Source organism: Myotis myotis, unplaced genomic scaffold (assembly GCF_014108235.1).
Source record: "Myotis myotis isolate mMyoMyo1 unplaced genomic scaffold, mMyoMyo1.p scaffold_m19_p_10, whole genome shotgun sequence".
NCBI lineage: Eukaryota > Metazoa > Chordata > Mammalia > Chiroptera > Vespertilionidae > Myotis > Myotis myotis.
The window spans coordinates 61806214-61824734 of NW_023416314.1; the positions used below are offsets into that span (position 1 = coordinate 61806214).

The following is an 18521-nucleotide window of genomic DNA, read 5'->3' on the forward strand; positions in this document are numbered from 1 at the left end:
TGGGCACAGCCCTGTCTCTTGATGTACTTACTTTCTCGTTGGGGAGACAAGATGTGCTCAATATACACATAATTTTTCCCCCAATAGACCACTCTATAGACTGGAAAAACTAGAGAATGTACACACAGAATTTTACTTGAATATAAAATATCTATGGCTAACACTGTCCTTGATTATGATGTGTCTTATTAGGAATTTATAGATAATTTATAGATGATTTATCAGTGTTGATGATTCTTCAAAATCTGCCCATGAAAAATCCAGTCATTTTAAATATTTTTTAAAATATGTTTTTATGGATTTTCAGAGAGAGGAAAGGAGAGGAAGAGAGAAATAGAAACATCAACGATGAGAGAGAGTCACTGATCAGCTGCTTCCTACACGCCCCTACTGGGGATAAAGCCTGCAACCTGGGCATGTGCCCTGACCAGGAATCGAACCATGACCTCCTGGTTCATGGGTCAATGCTCAGCCACTGACCCACACCTGCTGGGCTAGTAATTTCAAAGGATACATTTTAGGACTAAATTTTAAGTAAATGACACAGATTTCTTTTATAGAAGTGGATTTTCCTAAATTCAGAGTGTTCTGCAATCTAAATAATAGGCTTTTCTGTCACAGTCTTCTGTTTACAAATAGGCGAAGAAAGTTTTCTTTCCTGTAAGAGAGAGAGGGAGAAAAAGAAAATATTTTTACACACACTAATTTATATACACACATATATATCCACAAGTTTCAGTAGAAGTTGCTATTTTTAAAATATTTATCAGAATAGGTGGGTTAAAACTTGATAAGGTTTGTAAAATTTATAGAGGCATCCCTTTCAAGGCTTGATGTGAGTTATGAAATCTAATTTTGTTTTCATGGCTCTGTGATAAAATTTTATCAACGTTATAAAAGGGGTCTTTACTAAGACTGACCGGAAATCAGAACTATCTGGCCAGGCAATAAAAACACATTCCTTAGCTGCAAAGTGTCTGACAAGCAAGGTTTACCTGAAATTGATCGATAAGTCTTCCTTTTACAGTTGAGTGCATTCACTTTGCCTCATAGGATAATAGTTTTCTTTTTAATGGTTTTTCCATTAATATCGGACTCCAGTGTTAGTAAGAAACATGAAAGACATAAAAGGGAGAGAGACATGCCTTCCAGAAAGAACGCTGTGATCTTTCAGGTACAGCACTGGTGCTCACGTGAAATGCATGTGTGGGTGAGGGTTGGGGCTTTTGCTGCTGACTGTTATGAATTGAAAAGTGCTTTCCCTCCCCCACGGTATTCACCTCCCCCACTCCCCGCCCCCAGCCCCACTCCTGTAGCATCTTAGACTGTGATCTTATTTGGAAATAGGATCACTGCAAATGTAATTAGTTAAGATGAGGTCATTCTGGACTAGGGTGGGCCCTTAGTCCAATATGACTGGAGTCCTTATAAAAAAGGGAAAATTTGGGCACAGACAGGTACATAGGGAGAATGACATGTAAAGGTGAAGGCAGAGATCTGGTGATGATTCTACAAACCAAGGGATGCCAAACATTGCTGGCAAACCACCCAAAGCTAGGGCGGAGGCATGGAACAGATCCTTCCCAAACCTGCTTCAGAAGGAACCACAGTTCTAGCCTCCAGAACTGTGAGACAATGAGTTTCTGTTGTTTAAGCCTCCGGTTTGTGGTACTTTGTTACCAGAGCCTTAGCAACTAATACACGGATGCATACAGCCTTTGGGGTAAGAAATGAGACCCCTGATGGCTTGCTGGGTCCAGATGAGCTGACCAGGGCCTCTCTCGTGCCCTTGGCAGTGCTCCTCCTACCTCAGATTGAGCATCCAAGTGCAAATCCCTTTGCCTAACTTAGCCATCATGGGGGAAACCTTCCAAGACAGCAGTGACTAGAGCAGGGGTGGGCAAACTTCTTGACTCGAGGGCCACAATGGGTTCTTAAACTGGACCGGAGGGCCGGAACAAAAGCATGGATGGAGTGTTTGTGTGAACTATAAATTCAAAGTAAACATCATTACATAAAAGGGTACGGTCTTTTTTTTTTTTTTTTAGTTTTATTCATTTCAAACGGGCCGGATCCGGCCCGCGGGCTGTAGTTTGCCCACGGCTGGACTAGACCCTAAAACTATTCCTTGAAGGCAACAGTGAACTCAGTTTTAGAGTTACCAATAACCATGCCTGAAATTCCTACAGCACTGAATAATGGAAAAAGCACAGGCTTTGAGGTTAGGCAGATCTGGGCTCCAATACCGGCCCTGCCACTTATTGGTTGGTGGCAAGGTGTTTCGCCTCTCAGCAGTGCAGCTTCATCATTTGTGAAATGTGAAAGCGGAAGTAGAAAACAGACCTACTTCTGAGGGTGGCCCTGAGAGTGGAATGAAGCAGACAACAGTGTAGAAGGCCAACATGGGTTCTGGTGCGTGTAGACACTCTGCAGCGTTAGTGGCCTTTCCCTTCCATGTTTCTGATTTGATCCTCACGTCAAAGGACTTGCCCAGCAGGGCAGGAGGCAAGACCCAGTTCAGGCCTTTCACACCAAGACCGGAGATCTTTCCCTGGGAGGAACCACCTCCAGGCCTGAGCCACCACTAAGCTGTGCCAATCCCTGCCTCTGTCACTCTGATAAAAATTTAAAGTGGGTTTCTGAGGGTGGAGATGATCTGGATGCAGGTCCTAGTGAACACCTGTAGAAAGGCCTGACCAAGCAGAGAGAGAGGCTTCCCAAGGTCACCTGGGGTGCTAACTGAATCTCACTACTGAATCAGAATCAGACTTTTAAAGTTGGGTGGGACTTTAGAGATGGAAGACTTTACATTCCTCATTTTATAGAAGAGGAAGCAGGAGCTCAGATGGGGCCCCAACCACTTAGCATCGAGCTGAATGATCTCATAAACCACAGTCTAATGTTCCTTCCATTCTATTATGCCCCTGTAGCTACAGTGTCTGCTCAGCAATGGAAGAACCAGAATAGGCCCAAGGATAGGTAGATTATTCTCAGAATAAACCTTTGTCATTGAAGAGAATTGCAGCTTTAGTGGAATCAAGGTGCCTCCCAGCTCTGTGATGCTGAGAGCAAGACCAGGTAAAGGTGGATTTCAAGATGGTGCCGCAACAGTAACGTAGCGAAGGGGTGGGCACATCAGGGCTCTTTTACACCTACTCTCAGGGGTGGTGAGTTTTGCTCATCTCAGCCCCAGCAGCTCTTTAAGCAGCTCATGGCAGTTTCCGAGTAGGTGGAGGGGGCGAGGAGCAGTGACTCGTGTTTGGAAATCTCTTAAATTGGCTGACTCCCATTTACATGCTGTTTCTGGCAACAGAGATCAGTCTGGGTCACCTCCATGTCACTGAGTAAATATGCTGAAAATTATTACTATTTCAGACAAATGTTTAACTGTTCTCAGATTATCTATGACACCCCAGGCCAGAGTCACAGCAATCTAACCTGGGAGTGAGTTTATTTTACTTGGTGATTTATGGAATGAGAATTCTGGGCGCTCTGTGGGACTAATTTAATATGAAACATTCAGATGTCTGTCTTATAATGCCATTCATCTTTCCTTAGCCTGCCTGCACCAGGGGGCATGTGGTTCAGAGAGCAGGCTCTCCCGTCTCAGCCACAAATCATCACACTTGTGAAAGGGGGTGACATGTCTTCCCTTCCAAGCCCGGCTGCCTGCAGCAGAGGCAGCCAGCAGTTAAGGGTCCTTCTGGGCACTGATGAGGGAAGAATGCTTTCTACTCTATCAGGCCTTAGGAGTGTTTTGAAAGTTACAACTTGCAAAGAAGGGATCATAGTCAACATTGCTTTAGATTGCCATGTGATAAAGGAAGTTCAGTCAGTCTCTACTGCCTTGTCAACAAGTGCAAGACTTGTTTTATAACAAACTTGTGTAATAGCCTGTGGATTGATGTAGTAATGCATGCCTTCGTTCGGGCTGCTGTAACAAAGTACCATAGGCTTACAAGCAACAGAAACTTATTTCTCACAGGTCTGGAGCCCGGAAGTCTGTGATCAGGGTGCCAGCCTGGTTAGGTTGTGGTGAGAGTCCTCTTCTGGGTTGCAGACTGCTGACTTCTTTCTCCCTGTATCTGCACATGGCACAGAGCAGAGCAGAGGAAGGAAGCTCTCTTATAAGGGCACTAATTCTATTCATGAGGGCTCCATCCTCATGACTTCATCTAATCCTAATTACTTCCAAAAGACCCCACCTCCTAATGCCATCACATCTGGCACAGAATTTCAACACATGAGTTTTAGAGGGACAAAATATTCAGTCTGTCATAATACATGTGATTAGGTAAGTGGAGTGAATGTGTCTCCAAAACTTGCCAACCTGAGTATGCTTAATTTAATATGAAAGGTCTAGTCCAGCTTTTATATTAGTTCCCTTTGATGGCTCCCCACTGCACTTAAAAAAAAAAAATTTCAGCCCAGCCAGCGTGGCTCAATGGTTGAGCATCAACCTATGAATCAGGGGGTCACAGTTCTATTTCTGGTCAGGGCACATGCCGGGGTTGCAGGCTCGATCCTAGTGTGGGGTGCGAAGGAGGCAATAGATTAGATTCTCTCTAGTCATTGATTTTCTATCTCTCTCTCCCCTCTCCTTTCCTCTCTGAAATCAATAAAAATATTTTTTGAAAGATAAAAGAAAAAAGAAAAATTCAAACTCCTTAGCATGACTGACGAAGCCCTCCAGAACTGGCATGTGCCCACCCATCCCTTGCTTCATGCCCATTACACCAACGTTCAAGACCTCTGAACTGTCCACGTAGCCACACTACTATTGCATACACCTTTGCATGCCCAGCACTCAGAACAGTGAGTGCCTGGCTATATTTATATAAGAATTAGTTCCTTGAAAACTCATTTTCTGTTTTCTAAGGAAAGTATCTATCTCCCAACCTATATGGATTCCATTTGTGGGGCAAGAGAACTATTTTGAAAATTAATTTTTCTAAGAGCACTTATTATGAAATGAAATAATATCCTGTGGAACTTCATAGTTTTTGATGAGCCTGCCAGGACTTAGAGCAAGAACAGGACAGAGAGGTGTAGTCTCCCCCCAGCAAGAAGCTCCTACAGCCCTAACCGGTTTGGCTCAGTGGATAGAGCATCGGCCTGCGGACTGAAGGGTCCCAGGTTTGATTCCGGTGAAGGGCATGTACCTTGGTTGCAGGCACATCCCCAGTAGCGGGTGTGCAGGAGGCAGCTGGTTGATGTTTCTCTCTCATTGATGTTTCTAACTCTCTATCCCTCTCCCTTCCTCTCTGTAAAAAAATCAATAAAATAATTAAAAAAAAAAAAAAAGAAGCTCCTACAGTGGAGAAAGGGTCACTTTGGCAAATAGGACCCCTTCCTGTCCCTGTTCCAAAGCTTCTCCTCTTTGTGCAATAAGAATGCCTAAGAAAACTCCAGGAAGCTGGCTATGGCTCCCACCCTCAAAATGACTCTGCTCCTTTAAAATGTATCCTAACCCTGACATTATTCTTATGACCTTTAAGATTTCATCGGCACCGAAGGCAGCTTAATTAACATGGGAAGCTCAGCACCTCAACTCATTTGATTTGCCTCCAACGTCTGGGCCTGGTTATAATCTCTGGGTGGGTGGTCTGGACACAAGGACATTTCCATTATTTCTCAAGGAAATGGTGATGAGTAAACGTGAGGACATTTAGACTCAGACTCTTACACAAAGAAGCAAGTGCTTGCCTTCATAACCTCTGAACATGAGAACAACAGTGTCCATAGGGCTCTTGAAACCGTACTTAGCGCTTGGGCCACGCCCAGCTGGGGGGGCACAGAACTCCTGGGTGGGCTTCTCAAGTGTGGTCAGCTACCGCTCTCTGTTCCAGAGGCTTGTCGAATGCAGACTCCCTGCCCCACCTCCGAATAAGAATCTCTGCTTTCAAGTCTGGGACTCTGTTTTATCACACCTGTGCACACATTATACTTTGAGAAGCATATGAAGGAAGCATTCTTGCTGACCCACAAATGGCTCAGGAACGATTGTTTTTAAGATAAAAGATGGGATTTAAAAGTCCTTAGAAGAGAAAAGCAAGGAAGACTGAAGAGAGAAGTCAAAAGGCAAGGAGAAAGAGGACAGGAAGGAAGAGAGAGTGTGGTAGAAATCTCAAAAGCAATATAATAAAATCTTGCCCTAACCGGTTTGGCTCAGTGGATAGAGCATCGGCCTGCAGACTGAAGGGTCTCGGGTTCGATTCCGGTCAAGGGCATGTACCTTGGTTGTGGGCACACCCCCAGTAGGGGGTGTGCAGGAGGCAGCTGATCAATGTTTCTCTCTCATCCAGGTTTCTAACTCTCTATCCCTCTTCCTTCCTCTCTGTAAAAAAAAAAAAAAAATGAATAAAATATTTAAAAATAAATAAATAAAATAAAATCTTATGCTTTGCTGGGCGCTAACCCTGGCATTTCTTGGGGTCCCTCTTCTCCTCCATTCCTTTCCAACTCAGTCCGCAGGCTAATTTAAGGAGAGTGTGCCTTTGGGCACTTTTCTTTATAACAGTTGCCGGTGGTGGCACCTAGGGATGACTGGCAGCTGCCTCAGTTGGTCTGACAGAGCTGACATTATTGACCATCCTCACACAGGCCAACACACCAATAGTAAGTCCTAAGTTGGACACACTAGGACTGATGAGCCGGGACCTAATGGATCTAGCAGCTGACTGCACCTTGTATCCAGCCATAAACCAGCACAGGGTACCGCAGATAATGAGTGATGGCACGTCTGATTCAGAACCACCATTTTCCTTGCCGTATAAATATAATTTCCTGTCTCCTTTCTTCCTCCCTCCCCCAACCCAGTTGCACCATGGATGTGAGCACTTCCTCACTCCTCATATATTTCCATTTGCACATATGGTGCAGGGTGACAGCCTATGGATAGTAGTGTCACATCACAGACGGGAAGAATTAGAAAATATGAGAGTGGGCAGCAGGCACCCACTGAGCACCCACGGTCCGCGGCCGGTCCACTTACTTTCATCAGCCCTCTCCTGAGTGGTTTTTGTTGATCTTGCTCTGCAGTTGCTTCTGGCCAAGCAGCCCCAACCATGCCATTTATGCCGAATTCTAGTTTATTGTGCTGAGAACAAAACTGCTGCTCGTTCTTTCTGCTCACCTATGAGGAGGGGTTGAGATGTGCTCAGAGGCAGGCGGGAACTGCAGACATTGGTGTAATAAAAACAACCGGGGAGCGCCACTGGGTCCAAATTCCACTTAACCCAGGACATTTGCATCGGATTTTGTAATGTCCTTGAATAACACAGACTTGTGGGTTTTGATTGCTCTCTTCTAAATGATGCCAGGAAAAATGTGCTGCCTTGGTCAATCGCAAATCTCGATGGCCCTCAGCACACCTGGGCTATTATTAAAGGTCAGCTCACAAATGCTGCAACAGCTATTGGCCGCAATTTCTAAGTGATTCTCTCTTAAAAGAGAACAGATGTATCTTTACCTTTTGTTGTTTGTTTGTTTGTTGCTTTGTTCTCTTGACCTGCAAACAAATATTTAGTTTTTATGAACAATCAAGAAAAAAAAAAAAGGAAATTCAAGGTTATTGCTTTAAGAAACTACCTCTGCATTTTGAATCATTACTGATGTGTCCTGTTTTATAAAGCTGATATAAGCACCCAGATAAAATGATCCTTATTTATAAATGCTGTTGGTTAATCTCAGAAAGCCTGTCAAAAGGCATATTGCTTTTAGTTCACTTGCATAGAAACATACAACTTTACTCCAACACTTCACCAGGCAACCAAAGCTAGAGTAGGGCAGAAACATCTAGAAAAGTTCTTCCCCCCAGGACAATCACCAATGCTGATCTGCTTGTTCATCACATCTGGATCACCTTAAGGGTGTGTGAGAACCAGCAGGAAATACATTTCTGGAGAAAGCCATGGACTTGAGGATGGTTGCTATAGTCTTTAATAATAAATGGTTTCCAGTTGATAGGAAAATATTGAAATGTGACTTATACATATGAGGCTGATTCAAATTTGATAAACATGGCCTCAAAGGAAATTACTGGGTTTATTAAAAGCCTAGGAGGGCTGAACAGAATTGCAGTCATCTTATCCTGGAGTCCTTGCTGAAGGTGGGGTAACGGCTCCCCAGTCCACCTTCCAGCCAACCACAGAGGAAGGTCAGTAATAAAGAAAGAACAGGTCTAAGCTAGACAAGCCGTCCTCAACGAAGCCAGTGTTGCTGCCTTGCTGGTGAAGTGTGATGTGTTGATGACTGTTATATTACATCTAAAATCCCATTTACTAGTAATAGGAAAGTTCAGTGCAGAGTCTTGCCTTATGTCTCCTGGTACTTGATACACATTGTGTGATATTACCAATTTTCGCTTCAGGCGTATTCACGTGCCACAGTGAAGACTTCACAGGAATTTGCACGTTTGATCTAGGCTGAAATTATGCCATTTTCATTGCAAATCAACTTATCCATGGCAGCAAAATGATAGGTACTTTTGCTCCTAGAGAAACGCCTTTGTTTTCAAGATATTTTGAAAAAACATAAAATGCTCTGTGACTATGGGGATTGTGATCCTGTCATTCTAGGGAGGGGCTCAGCAGGTTAAGAATCCTGTTGGTTTTATGTTATATGTCTAAAGTTAATATAAAATAATATGGACTATAAGCTGTAATTGAAAAAAATTTAAATTAATAAACATAAAAGAATCTTGTTAGCCTACTTCATAACTGGGAGTGTATTTCTTAACCCTTCTTGTTTGAACTTTCTTTTTATTTTTTTAAAAAAAGAAGAAGATGAACAAAACAAAATGCAATCTTTTCCTTCTATGCTCCACAAAGCTGTTCTGGAATGCCTTCACATCTCTAACATCCACTGTATGTAGAGAAAATGTCTGCAAAAGGGCAAATTGCTGTGGAGGTAACACGGGAAATTTCACCTCACTGTGCTCTGCTTTTAGCGGGGTTGGAGACGGCAGCAATTTATTCATGCAGCCCCACTGACTTGAAGACAGGGAGTAAATACTGGGCCTTCTGCAGCGTTACCCAGAGCCCCCTTCAGCAGAGATGATCTACTGCCTCCCTGCATCACATTAAAGTGGTGGATGGAGGAGTGAGCCCAGCTGAGCCATTCTGTACACACCTAGCCAGGTTGCAATTTATATTCAGACAGAGCTGTGAGTGGCTTTCAGAGGAAGAGAGCGAAAAAGAGCATTTCTCTGGAAATGTTCTACCCAGACCGGAAACCAAACTCTGATTTGTCACTGCTATTTTTAAAAAATGATTCTTTCATCAACGCAGGAAGAAACTGACACCTAAGATTGCTAAGAATTTTCCTTGACCCTGCTATTAAAAAAAAAAAAAATCATTCCATGACTTTTTCTTCAAATAGTGCATGTACCCTCTCCCAGAGTTTCTGTATCAAGGACACAGCCCATGACTTTTGGTTACTGAGCTTATGTCTGCAATTATACAGCTTCACTCTTGTGCACAACATCGAGCCGTGCCCTATATAGTCCTACACTGTTCCTACAGGCCAAACGCAGGGGAAATTGGAGGAGGAAAGATTGACTCATGACGTGGCATTCAGTGGCTACCAGCCATTTCCTTTTCATTCAGTAAATACAGGATTTTAACATGGAGATTTGGAAAATATGGTGGCTGAGCCAGAAAAAAATGTCAGTCTGGGTCAAATTTAATGGTAGGTGGTCAAAGAGTCTATTTTATTATTTAAATATAAATATAACTTGACACCACTAAGTTATTTTTCAATAGTAACTAGTAGTCTTCTTTCTTTTTTCCTGGAAGAAAATATACTTAACATAGTTATTTTACTGGAATTACTTTGTCTAGTTCTGTTCCCTTTCCAGGAATAGGTTTGAGGAGTCAAATGCTGCTCTACGTAAAATGTAAAGGTAATAGCTTTTTAAAGAGAGAGACAGCATAAAATTAAAAAGGATGGATGGGGAGGGGTGGGAAGAGATTAGCCAGAGAACTTTTATGCATACATGCATAACCCATGGACACAGACAATAATGCAGGAGGGGGTCCGGGGGTGGAGGGTGTCAATGGGGAAAAAAGGGAATATCTGTAATACTTTCAACAATAAAGATAAAAAAAGGGGCGGGGGATGGCCCTGACTGGGTGTTTCAGTTGATTGTAGTGTCATCCCTACACCAAAAGTTTATGCATTCGATTCCTGGTCAGGGCACACACCTAGGTTGTGGGTTCCATCCCTGGTCCAGGCACCTACAGGAGGCAACCAATTGATGTTTCTCTCTCACATCAATGTCTCTCTCTCTCTCTCTCTCTTTCTCTCTCTCTCAATAAAAACATATTCTTGAGTAAGGATTAAAAAATTAAAAAGGATGAATAATAATCACATCAAAGCAAGTATATTAGTACACATATATAGGCTACACAAGCAAAATACCGCACAAAATATGATGGCTCTGCTAGAAATCGAGTCGATGTACCAGAGACTGCAGCTTCTCGGGTGGAGACACCACGATGTCTGTGGCTTCAGGGCCCTGCTGCCTTCGGATTCTGGCATAACTGGCTCTGACCTCCATCAGTTGTTTTAACTCTGTTAAAAAAATATTTTGAGAGGCAAGTCAAGGCATTAATGGAAAATAATTAAAAGTCCAGGGTAATGAAACACTGAAGTTTCCTCAGAAATCCTTCACTCCATGCCGGACTCTCGCGACACACTTGACTTCTTATCACATCACATATGTGTTAACATTCTTGGGATTTCTACACAATGGCAGTTGCTGGAGAGGGCTTCCTTCCAGGCATGTTATAACGCCTGAACTGAAAGCTAACCTAGGAGTGGTCTAAAAATTGAACCCACTGAGAAGATGGTAAACACAGCAGTGAGAGCAGTTCAGATCTCATGACAAATGGCATAAAGCACTCTTTTAATTTTGTCAGGGGTATGTATGAAAGAAACCATTCTAATGGCATCTGATTTGTTTTGCCAAAAGCCCAATGTGATTTTTTGATGACTAACTTCCACGTGCTAAATGTTTTTACATTATAATACACAAAATAAGTTATTATAAAGTATTAGTTTTGAAACTCCTAGGCTGTCTTATTTTCTACTACACATAAGCCAAGAAGCCACAGAAAAATTATGAATGAAGTTTTTAATTAATGAAATGTCCCTTTATAAGTATATACATGCTAGTAGCCTTTCTCTCTCTTTTAAAACATTCTGAATATTTAGATTTCTATAAATTATTTCTAACTTAATTCTTTCAGAAAAAAAACAACGAGATAGCACTCATATGGTAAACTAAGTTTCTAAAGTGCAATTAAATTAAAAGTCTGTTATCAATCAGGTTTTTTAGGACATGTATCACTTACTGGAAAGAATTCAGACAATTGCAGAAAACCACTAACCATATGCAGGTACTATGGGGACCCACTTTCATAAAAAAGAATCAACTTTCATATCATAGTAATCCACGTGCTTACAAAATTGAAGATGCAAAAACAAACGTTTGTCCACACAACCTAGTCACAGGTTCACAGAGCCAACAGAGAGGGAAATTGTAGGGAGAGTGATATTTGCATTTCCAATTTTCTCTCTTCCCTTCATAGTTTTTATTGGTAACGAGCCTGCCTCTGGGAAAGCAGCCTACATTTCGCACTGTATTTTGGATACCCTTTGGCTAGGTTGACTGCAGCATTCTTAGGTTTATTTATCAAAGAGGTCCAATGAACACAGTGAGGCCAGGAGGCTGAGGTCCAGGCGACAGAAGGCCAACCCAAGAGTATGAAAGATTAAGCATACCAGTAAATAATGAAGGGACTTGGTAAGTACCTCCTACTATTCAATTGTGTTGTAATATTTCAAGTGTGTTTACATACTTAGATTGAAAACTCTTTCAGGAAAGAAACCCAGAAGGGTTTCTTTTATAGGCTATGCACTTTGGGAACACACAAACTGTCAACTAATACCAATGATAAGAACCCCAATGATTGGCATATTCTTCCAAGGAACCACATCATGAGGGTCTGCAGGAGCGGGGGTGTTGGGTAATGATGAGTGACAGGGACAATAGAATACAAAGAATACAAGATTGGAGCCTCTTCCTTTGTACAGGAAGGTGCTAGAGGAATAGTTGTAGCATGCCCAAAACAGTTCTGGTCATCCCAATAAATTCCTGTTTCCCTCCTTTTTAGTCTTCATTCCTATGCTTTGTTCCTTCATGACTAAATGTAAAGAACTAATTATGACAGTTTGAAAAGTTTTTGGTTTACATACCTTATATATAACATAGTAATAATCATTTTATGGTGACCTTTTAAAAGAAACAATCTAGCTTTATTACTTTAGAAAACCAGATAATTCACTTCCTATTCTTTTAATATCTTTAGAGTGATAGCAATGCTCTTCAGAATTTCCTTAAAATGATGTTTTTGCTGATCTATGCTTACCTACCAAAAAGGGCTTTAAATTCCTCAGGATAAATAAGATAAAGGACAACAGTTGGTTTAAAAACAAATACATGTTCTTTTCCACTATTATTTATGAAAGAAAATTATCAGAAAACAGACAAAATGATTAAATGAGTGTATATTTACTGTTTACTAAAGAAAGGAAATCTACCCAGCTGGCATGGCTCAGTGGTTGAGCATTGACCTATGAACCAGGAGGTCATGGTTCGATTCCAGTTGGGACACATGCCCAGGTTGCGGACTCGATCCCCAGTGTGGGGTGTGCAGGAGGCAGCTGATCAATGATTCTCTCTCATCATTGATGCTTGTTTCTATCTCTCTCTCCCTCTCCCTTCCTCTCTGAAATCAATAAAACAATATTTTTTAAAAAGAAAGGAAATCTACAAACCAAATAGTTGTTATTAAGCAAACACTAAGTTTTAAATAATTTGAAAAGTAGGAAGACAATGGAGCCTCACTTTCCTGAGGGTTCATACTAGCACTAAGGAAATACCTTCAAATTAGGCCCTTGAGAATCCCTGCAAATAAGCCCCAGGGATAAGGCACAAGACTAACAGAATTTTGATTTTTTTTAACTCTGACTTCTTTAGAGCAAACAGTGTCATAAGTTTATACATTTAACTTTAGTAACATGGAATAGAACAGTGTAGAGGAGGAGTTCTTGGAAGAAAATACTGAATGATTTAATTCTTTGGAAACTCGATGGAGAGAAACTGTCATCATACCTTTTTGGGTTACAAAGCCATGTCCTGTGGACACACAGATGACCATGTCTCGCTCTATTTGGTCCCAGGACAGAATCAGCTCTCCCCCGGGGGTGTACAGGGTGCTGGCTGGGCGGGCCATCTTCAGACGAGCCGAGCAGTCATCTAGCAGCTGAGACACCAAGGTATACACTTAGCATTGGAAGGTGGATTGTCACAACATAGTTAAGTATTAAAGATTCAACTCTTTTAAGGGAACTAGTGTCCTGATTTGAACACTCATTTTACTTATAATTGTTAGAAAGAGATATAAACGGAGATGGGGAGAAAGACATACCAAGTTCACTCAAGTGCTTGAACAATGAGGAACGTCAGGGCTACTGGAGAAGAATCCAGAATAAATTAAACTTGATCATCAAAAAAATAGAAGAAAAATTTCCTGTCCCAAACAGGCCATGTCTTCAGATCAAATAGGTTAATGCAGGATAAGTCAAAGTTAATAAGTCAAAGTTAATTTAAATATAACTGGGTGGAAAGTATGAATTTCAGACATGGGGGAAAATTCAATTATGTTTAGACCTGTTTTCTGCAACAATGAGTTTCTAAGAAAATAAAGCAGTCTATGAAGTTTTTAGGGGAAAAGATTTTTAACATAAAATTTCAATATCCAGCTAAATTATGACTTTTGGCTATAGAAAACAAAAGATATTCTCATGTACACAAAAAGTCAAAACCATATTACATACATTTCAGATTAAGAACTGAATGAAATAAATTCCTTCACTATGGGAAAGCCATAACATGACTAATATTAGGCAGTAAGACAACTAGAACACAATTTGACTTCTACAAAAATGGTCAGAAAAATAAACAAATTAAACATTTTAAAATAAGTTTTCATAGAAAAAAATAATAAGTAAATGTAAAACATTAGCAAAAAGGGACATGGGCAAGGAAAAGAAAAGCAAACAATTCTAATTACCTAACGATTTTCATATAAATGTGTTCATTGGAGTATGTTTTGTAATAGCAAAAATTTAAAAACAACTTAAATGGCAAACAACACAAAATAGGATGAATAAATAACAATCCATCTATTTGACAGAACATAATGATACCATTGAAAATAATTAAATTGTATGGATAAAAAGTCACAATAATGTTTTAGGTGAATAATACAGATTGCAAAATTGTGTATGCCCTTTGATCTACTATGATCACAATGACAAAAAAATTATGACTCTATAGTAACCACATAAATATATCTACTAAAATTATAATAACTTTGGTGATTTTTGTTTTTTGACAGAATTTTCATTTCCTTCTGGGTGCCTTTTCTTTTTCTAATTATAATACAATGTCTATATACTGTTTTATAATTAGAAAACAGAATGTTATTCAGAGAACCAAAAACTTCACTTGTAATAGATTCATATGGCTTCCCTTCGCAATTTTTCTAAAATTTCCACAGTAGTCACTGTCTTAGACTGCTTGGGGTCCCAAAACAAATGCCATATACTGAGTGGCTTACATGGTCCAAATTTAATTCTCACAGTCTGGAGTTAGGGAAGTCCAAGATCCAGGTGCTGGCTGGCTGATTCACTTTCTGGTGAGAGCTCTCTCCCTGGCTTTGCAGACAGCTGCTCTCTTGTATTCTCACATGGTAGGAGAAGAGAGAAATCTCTCTTTTCCTCTTCTGATAAGGCCACAAATCCTATCAGATTAGGGCTCCACCCTTAAAACATTATTTAATCTCCATTGCCTCTTAAAATTCTCCCTTCAGATATAGTCACATTGTAAGGCCTCAAGATAAAAATGTTAAGGGTACATACTTCAATTCATAGAAGTTACTCATTTTTTTTCTGCTCTAGTGGTGTCCTAGAAATATGTATTGGTAGATCTCTGGAAGAAACTTGTGATGCTTGAAAAGATCCCACATAAAGGTACTGCTTATATTTTTTACTACTTTACCACTAAAATGTCACAATTCTATAGAGGCTATGTTTCCCTCTAATCAGAGAAATGAACATTATTTAAGAAAAGTGCAAAATATGAATTAAATATATCACTATTTCATTTGGTTTTCACAAAGATCTGTTTACATGAGACAAATTCATTGAGTTTACAAAACTCTTTTAAAAAATAAATTTGAAAATAAAGTATTTTCAACAAAATTAAATTCTAAAACATCTAGTCAGCATGTGACCTTTAATGTTTGTAATTTTTGCCATAACAAAAGCTCAGAACAAAGGAACAATGTTCTATGCATCATTTCTCTCCCACAATCTATTTTGTGAGTTTAATTTTCCTAGACCCGATCTTCTCAGGGTGGGGCCCATGGGCATCATTGAACTATTGCATATTCCCTGTGGGCAAGAGGTACTTGCCCCTACAAATCAAAGGGAGCTGTTTCTCATTCTTTCAGCTTCCACTCATACATTCAGCACTGTCCCTGGCCAAGAGAGAACACACTGACTTTGAGATTCTGTAGAATAGGAGAGATGTTGCAGGAATGGGAGAAGATGAATGCTTCTGGTCGATAGAAGGAGGGGTCTGAGCAATCATAAATCAGAGAAAGATGTCGGCCCTGAAGAAAGAGCCAGTAATCCGGTGAGGAAGCCACCTTGGTGCATGGATGACAGATGAGCCTAAAGCAGTTGGAGATGAGAGCTGCTTTAGCAATGTTCAAAGAGTGGGTAGGAAGGATGTGGTTAAATCATCCAGAATGGCCACAGCAGTGAAACAAGTTGAGGAAAAGCCTGCATTAGATGGGATTCAAATACTGTCCAGGGGCTTCATTACAGAGTGTAGAGTGAAGCTCTTTGAAATGTGTCCTGTTCCTCATTCTTCTGGCAAAAGTGCCAACCACTGAAACTTTTAGCTTCTCTGGAATTGATGACATTAGCCGGATTCCCCCAGGGAAATCTGAGCCCAACTCTTCCCATTGTGTATTTGTTTTACACACAAGTCCCCTCTGTAGAAGTATTCTTGACAGCCTGATAGCCTGAGATGACACATTTCCAACTGATCACAGAGAACCTTAGGCAGGAGCCTAAAAACAAGAATAAAGGACATGGAAAAGGAAAGGAAAGCAATAAGAAATAACTTAAAAATAAATAAATAAAGCAAAAGACTGGGCCAGTGTGGCTCAGCAGTTGAGTGTTGACCCATGAACCAACACTCAACTGCTCATCCTACATGCCCCCTACTGGCTTGACCCCCACTAGGGGGCATGTAGGAGGCAGCGGATCGATGATATTTCTCTCTCATTGATGTTTCCATCTATCTCACACCCTTGCCCTCCCCTAAAAATCAATAAAAACATTATAAAAAAATAAAGCAAAAGAGAAACAACATGCTAAAAACTTTTTAGGCATCTCCTAAGTATCTTTCTATTAAGCCACATTAATCTCCCCAAAATATTGCTTTCATTATATCATTTCCTTATTCAGAGACAACTAGTGGTTCAAGCACTTTAGTTGGGGGTAGTGTGATGGATTGAATTGTGTCATCCTCCAAACTCATAAGTTGAAGCCCTAACACACAATGTGACTATATTTGGAGAAAGGGCCTTTAAGCAGGTAATTATGGTTAACTGAGGTCATAAGGGTGGGGCACTAATCCCACAGAACTGTGACCTTATGAGAGGAAGAAGAGATGTTAGAGCTTTTCTCTCTCCTCTCCATGCCTGAACAGAGGTAAGGCTCTGTGAGGACACACAGCAGGGAGAAGGTGGTTGTTTGCAAGCCAGAAAGAGAGGCCTTGTCATAATCCAACCCTGTTGCCAGCCTGATCTCAGACTTCTCAGCCTCCAGAGCCCTGAGAAATAAATTTCTGTTTAATTCCTCCCACTCCCATCTGTGGTAGTATTTTGTTATGGCAATCCAAGTAGACTAATACAGATAGTATGTGGGATCCACCGTATGCTTTTAAACAATCTCTCCAGTTGTATGTATCTCTCCCTACATGTCAGTTTAAGGACCATCTATCTAATATGATTTATGCATTCTAACACCCATATCTTTGTGTGTGGTACCTCTCATCCTTGTTACTACTTTTTCTGCCTAAGATACTGAATCTTGCCCATTTCTCAAGTTCCATCAACAGTGTCGATAATTCCTCTCGGAGCCTCTCCTTCATCCCAGATGGGCAGTGTTCCTTTCTCTGAACTATTGAACCCCTACTTGCACTACTGATTGACCATGTCACCTGCTGTTAGTACTTCTCCAAAAAGAATGCTAGCTCCATTAGCAAACATATTTCTCTCACAAAGACAATCTATGTTCATCACAACAAAATATGGAACACATAGAAAAACACACAAGAAAATAATACCAACTTTATTAGGTCACCAATAATAAGACCATCCAGGAAATACTCCTCAAAATAAAATCCTCCCAGTCTGTTTTTCTAGAGGTATTCATGTATGTATATAGAATTCAACTCCACATGCTGTAGATTTTGCTTCTTTCACTTAGCATATCTTAAACATGTTTATTGTCATTATTTTTTCTAAAGTTGATTTTTAGTTATAATATTCGATCCTATGTACTATAATTCATTTAACCAACTCTCTGTTTATGAGTGTTTAAATTATTTTTGAATCCATCTGTATTATAAATAACTGTGAAATATATTCTTACTAAACAACCCTTGCATAAATTTGTGAAAATATTCTTGGGATAAAGTTCAGAAGTACTTCTATAATAATAAAAGGGTGATATGCTAATTAGACCAGATGTCTTCTGGACATCCTTCCTGATGAAGCTGGGGCCCGAGGGAAGCCAGCCAGGGTTCTTTTTTTTTTTTTTAAATATATATTTTATTGATTTTTCACAGAGAGGAAGGGAGAGGGATAGAGAGTTAGAAACATCTATGAAAGAGAAACATTGATCAGCTGCCTCCTGCACACTCCCCACTGGGTATGTGCCCGCAACCAAGGTACATGCCCTTGACTGGAATCGAACCTGGGACCCTTCAGTCCGCAGGCCGACGCTCTATCCACTAAGCCAAACTGGTTAGGGCTAGGGTTCTGGGTGCCTGCTAGCAGCTGGAGGAGGGAAGCCTGGGTCCCGGGTACCTAAGGGAAGCTGGTTCCAGCAGCTGGGGGAAGGAAGACCTACTCTTGCACGAATTTTCATGCATCAGGCCTCTAGTTTTCTTATGCATGGCCATGTTGTCCTCCAAAAGTTGTACTTCTGTCAATAGGAGTGCCTGTTTCTCTACACACCCAAGTAAATCTTGATACATTTTCAATGCTTTGCCAACTCGAAATATTAATTTAATGTGAGCATAGACATGTGTTATTTTATTCCTCATACTGCTGCCACCACTATTGAATTAACCTGTGAATTATACTGCA

The 18521-nt window shown here is 40.7% G+C and overlaps 1 protein-coding gene across 1 annotated transcript in view; it reads right to left on the reverse strand.

The window, feature by feature from the left end:
• Positions 1 to 420: 420 nt before the first annotated feature.
• The window catches only part of LOC118663601 (doublecortin domain-containing protein 1-like), a 73820-nt gene continuing 55719 nt past the window's right edge, over positions 421 to 18521 (reverse strand). The window contains exons 18-20 of the mRNA XM_036323398.1: positions 13181 to 13331; positions 10466 to 10575; positions 421 to 658 (exon numbers count right to left, since the gene is read on the reverse strand). Of these exons, the coding sequence (XP_036179291.1) occupies positions 596 to 658; positions 10466 to 10575; positions 13181 to 13331 (324 nt within the window). The 3' untranslated portion in view covers positions 421 to 595. The remainder of the gene's footprint in view (positions 659 to 10465; positions 10576 to 13180; positions 13332 to 18521) is intronic.